The sequence below is a fragment of the Limulus polyphemus genome, unplaced genomic scaffold, assembly GCF_000517525.1.
Source record: "Limulus polyphemus unplaced genomic scaffold, Limulus_polyphemus-2.1.2 Scaffold4188, whole genome shotgun sequence".
Lineage (NCBI taxonomy): Eukaryota > Metazoa > Arthropoda > Merostomata > Xiphosura > Limulidae > Limulus > Limulus polyphemus.
The window spans coordinates 32,139-37,813 of record NW_013669798.1 but is presented as its reverse complement, the minus strand read 5'-3'; the positions used below and the strand labels follow the sequence as shown (position 1 = coordinate 37,813).

Below are 5,675 nucleotides of genomic sequence, written 5' to 3'. Positions count from 1 at the left end.
AAAACTTTAAAAATATTCACAGAACCTAGTTGTTTTCTCTATTAAGTTACTAGTGAGGAAAAAAGACATCGATTTCAAAATACATACATAAACATATATTAACTATGTACAAATATATATATATACATATTATATACCAATAACCAATATTTACAAAGCAGTGAAGAAAACAATAAGTCAAATTATTTAAGATACCACGGTGTACATCAACATTAATATATATATATATAATATCAACAAAATATATATATAGTATACAGTACCAGGTACTACAATTTTAAGGATGACTTTATCAACTTGTATCTACGTACATTTGTAAAGATATATTCCCAAGACAAAGAAAGCCACTGTTTGAAACAACAATACACAGTTATATATTAAAAACTCTTTGTGTACAGGTCGAATACGAAACCCTCACAATTACTTGTCCAAAGCCATTGTTTGAAACAACAATACACAGTTATTGATGACGAGAAATCCACTTTTTGGAAAATAAAAGTTTGGAGGATGACATAATCTTGTCGAAACGTCTACATTTATAACAAAGTTTTCTTCATTACCCAGTTAAACTGTCTCAAAACATTTAGCTAATACTCAGTTCTACATTAAAAGCTGTTTGCGTACAGTTCGAATACGAAAACCAAGCAATTACTTGTCCAAAGTCATTGTTTGAAACAACAATACACAGTTATACATTAAAAGCTGTTTGTGTACAGTTCGAATACGAAACGCTCACAATTACTTGTCCAAAGTCATTGTTTGAAACAACAATACACAGTTATACATTAAAAGCTGTTTGTGTACAGTTCGAATACGAAACGCTCACAATTACTTGTCCAAAGCCATTGTTTGAAACAACAATACACAGTTATACATTAAAAGCTGTTTGTGTACAGTTCGAATACGAAACGCTCACAATTACTTGTCCAAAGTCACTGTTTGAAACAGCAATGACAGGGTGTATTCTATCACCTTGGAGACAGAAGCTTCAATCGTGGTTTTCTAACACTTTATTACAAACATTTTTATCAACACATCACATATTAATGGTACATGAAATAATGTCTCACTGAATAATTATGAGATGAGTGTAGCTACTCCAAGAATAAGCCCATTATTTTCTTAGCACTTCATGTTGTTTTTCTGATGAATGGGACCTTTAGGAGTACCACTTCCAGATGTTCTAAAAACAACAATTACTACAAAAGAATAAATAGTATACCAGAGCGCCTGGAAAGTTTTCTCAAGCTTTTGTAGGAAAGTCTTATTTCCCTCAACTCAGCTGCGAGAAGTATGAACTATTTCTAACACACATCAAAATATTTATTGCACAACACAGACAATAAGTAAATCACAGCGACAACGTTATTTAGCCTCCATTTTCTTGAAATCGTTAGCAGTAGGAAACCCAAGCTTCAAAGGAAGACTAGGGTGTGTTTTAAACAAATTTTCAGATTGTCAAATGAAAAACTTTGAAATAAATGGCACTAGAATTGTTTTTTTTTTATTTCTATTGAAAAAAATCTTAATATCTGCTGAATGTTCAGATTTAACAGGATTGATGTGTATCTGTATTCCAGGACTAGCAGAGCTCGAAACGATCTGTTATACAGATTACAGACTCGAGTCACAGATGTCGGAATTGACAAAAACTTGGCATTCTTTACTTTGCACGTGAAAATCCCGCGTGTAGTTCATGACGTTCTTTCCTGACAGTTATAATCAGGATATGCATTATTGTGCTTTATAATTAAATACTTGAGTATGGTTTCCTGTTAAAAGAAGGCCCTATTAGTCAGACGTTGTAAAACTTGTAAGTTATTCATAATTTAGGTGCAAAAAGTGAAATTATTCGATACTTTTAACAAGTTGTATTCCCTCTAATTTTAATCAATTGAAGGTAAAATGTTTCTTTAACTGACAGATTCTTGAGGTACTCCATACATTATTGAATCCCTTAAACGTACGGCCTGGTCACAGTTTAAGTCAATACATGCTGCATTACGACGTCTTGCACTGAACACTATTGGTTCAGTAGAAAGTGCGGGCGATGTGTTTGTTTTCCGATCTAATCAGAGCAATACAGCTTTACGTAGCATTCATTAAGCTTCATGAATGTACATTCCACTTTATTTTACAGCTGAAGCATCATCATACCCGGACCAGACAGCTTTACGTAGCATTCATTAAGCTTCATGAATGTACATTCCACTTTATTTTACAGCTGAAGCATCATCATACCCGGACCAGACAAGGAATTCATTTCATGGAAAGAAAATTTCCATAATATATTCTGTAACTTCTTGGAATATTGAATGTGTGTACAAAATTCAAATAGTGCCAGGTAAAACTGTAATCTACAATGTAAGAAATATTAGGCCTAATACTGAAAGCCCGATTTGTTATACGCTTGTAGTGGTGTGTTCATTATTTCCTTAATCTAATACAAAACAGCTTAGTAACTAAAAATTTAACAAGGCATTTGCTTCAAGACCTGGAAATTTCTGATTTCAATAGATTGAAAATACCTAAAGTAAACAAGTTGAGGAACTCATTTATTTTAGACCTCAACTGTATAAGTTGAGCAGAGTTAAACTTGGCAATCAAGCTGGTGATTGAGCAGTTTAGAGAAGGGGTTTGTTCCAGTACAGTTCACGGTGGCAGCCATTGCTAGAGGTGGACATTGGTCACGTTGTTCAAGCTGAGTGGCTCTGGTGCCGTTAGTAGAAGCCATGCGCCGAGATCCAAAACGAATAGAATTCCTTGGGCAAATGTTACCAAGGAAACAGTTTTTCAAGACGTGTTTAAAATTGATCGCATAACTCCCGTAAACCAGTGGATTGACGCAGGAATTGGAAACAGCAAATATGAATAGTGATGACTGGATTTTTGAGTCTAGTTTATTAGCCGAATCTCTATCGATTTGATGCCAAAGAACCATGACCACGTACGGCGTCCAGCACCAGAAAAAAGCTGAGACGATGGTAATGGCCATTCGAAGGGTCCGAGTACGGGCTCTTTCTATACGGGTCATGTCGGACCTACGAAGTCGAAGGCGTCCATGGAAATGCTGTTCTTGGGACATGTCCTCTAGAATAAATAAAACTGTTTCCATATGATACCAATGAAATATAATTTTTTATAATCAAAACCAACACTCTGTTCCAAGGTATACTTGACCTGCACTTTTAACTCTGATATCATAGAAATAAAATTATCTTTTGCGTTGATTTAAGAAAATATAGAATCTAAGAGCGGCTGATATTAAGAAAAATAAATATAACAACTATAAAACTTCATTGAAAAGTGCAATTAAATAACCAATTCAATCTACGAGAAATGCAATATAAGGGATAACTTTAAAAGTGATTTCAAATGGCATGGTATTAATGAGAGAGATTATACCAATAACAATAATGCATGTTATCTTACAGAAAATATTTCTAATTGTAACAGAAAAACAATTCAACTATTCAGCTTTAAAAATTATTTGGCATGTTTATAATTTGTTCATTATAGATATCATAACCTATACCCTAATTACTCTTACCAAATGGGTAAAATATGAAAGACTGTGCGTGAAAAAAAAAACTAACTAGTTTAAGTACCTTTTTAAACCATGAAGTATATAATGCTCTACTTATAATATATGTTCGTCGACATAATGGGTTGTTGGAAGCTCGAAACTGCAGTTTGTGAGCTGTTACGTTCAACATTGTAATATCACAAACTAACCATCAAGAAGATGGCAAGGTACTAAATTTTCAATGATACATATCCCATTGAGGTGGTCCATATTTTATAGTCATAGCTCTGTAATATTATAAATTAAAGAAGAAGAAGATGGGAAGGTTCTACATTTTCAATGGTGCATATCCAATTGAGGTGGTCCATATTTTATAGTCATAGCTCTGTAATATTATAAATTAAAGAAGAAGAAGATGGCAAGGTTCTACATTTTCAATGGTGCATATCCAACATGAAGTGGTCCATATTTTATAGTCATAGCTCTGTAATATTATAAATTAAAGAAGAAGAAGATGGCAAGGTCCTAAATTTTCAATGGTGCATATCCAATTCAGGTGGTCCATATTTTATAGACATAGCTCTGTAATATCATAAATTAAAGAAGAAGAAGATGGCAAGGTTCTACATTTTCAATGGTGCATATCCAATTGAGGTGGTCCATATTTTATAGTCATAGCTCTGTAATATTATAAATTAAAGAAGAAAAAAAGGCAAGGTTCTAAATTTTCAATCATACATATCCAACATGAAGTGGTCCATATTTTATAGTCATAGCTTTAGAATATTTTCAAGTAAAGAAGAAGAAGATGGCAAGGTTCTACATTTTCAATGGTGCATATCCAATTGAGGTGGTCCATATTTTATAGTCATAGCTCTGTAATATTATAAATTAAAGAAGAAAAAAAGGCAAGGTTCTAAATTTTCAATCATACATATCCAATTTGAAGTGGTCCATATTTTATAGTCATAGCTTTAGAATATTTTCAAGTAAATTAATAACATGACTAGTATCCATCCACACTTATCTAAAGAAAATCTATACAGTAATCTATCACTATTCTGTTATTTATTTTAGTTGTTTTGCATTAAGTAAAAATATCTTTATTAGAGGACACACATTTCAATTTGAAGGAAAATTACGCGCTTGGCGTTAACAGTAGATCAGGAAATATTCAGACATCTTTAGTAAAATAACTTTTTAAACTTTTCGTTATTTTCAGAAACAGAACACTGGATTATAAAAATAGTTCCAAATCAGTCATCTTTAGAAAAGCCGTCGAGCAAAATTATAAATAAATATCTGTTCCATAAATTAAAAAAAAACAACACATCTTTAGTTAAGGTTACGTTGGAAGTTCAATAGTTTATCTACATCTTTTGCTACGAGTAACGATTCATTTTGTTTGATAATAATATTTTTCTACATTTATGTTATCATTAAATAACAATACAGTGAAAGTTAAAACAAGTAGAGCATTATAAAATGCCTACCCCCCTACACACAAACACAAACGAAACTAAATCAACATATAAATGTAATGTTTATATTCATGCATATGAATTGAAATATTCAAACCAACATCACAGAATATCGACTTAAATAACCAACTACTGAGCTTTGTTCTTATTGGAACAAAGTGAAATTCTGAGACATTTGTTTGTTTGTAATTATGCACAAAGCTACACAATAGCTATCTGTGCTCTGCCCACCACGGGTATCGAAACCCGGATTCTAGCCTTGTAAGTCCGCAGACACACAGCTGTGCCACTGGGGCGCCATCTGTTCAGAATAACTCATGACAGAATACTTAAATGGAGACTATAATTCATAGTAAATATTAATTAAGCGTAACAGTAAAATGTTATTAATAAGATATCTCCAGATTTCTTATTGTTTGTTTACAATATTCCTGGATATTATATGACCATTCTTGTATTCAGATTGTATCCAGGATTGATAAAATAAGTAAAAGCATTCAACATTTAAAAATGCATAATAATTAACTTATTCTATAAGTTAAAGTAAAATATACAATTAAAAACTATACGTGTTTCGGTGACAAATTTTTCACCTTCTTCAGGAGACCAGAAAATCTCTGGTCACCTGAAGATGGTGGAATTTGTTTTACCGAAACATGTAGAGTTTT

At 32.4% G+C, this 5,675-nt stretch overlaps 1 protein-coding gene across 1 annotated transcript in view; it reads right to left on the bottom strand.

Annotated features, from left to right (window-relative positions):
• Positions 1-254: 254 nt before the first annotated feature.
• LOC106470731 (gonadotropin-releasing hormone II receptor-like) overlaps positions 255-5,675 on the bottom strand; it is a gene marked incomplete at its 5' end in the record, with an annotated part of 8,223 nt that continues 2,802 nt past the window's right edge. Inside the window, one exon of the mRNA XM_013931294.2 lies at positions 255-3,090. Within this exon, the coding sequence (XP_013786748.1) occupies positions 2,591-3,090 (500 nt within the window). The remainder of the gene's footprint in view (positions 3,091-5,675) is intronic.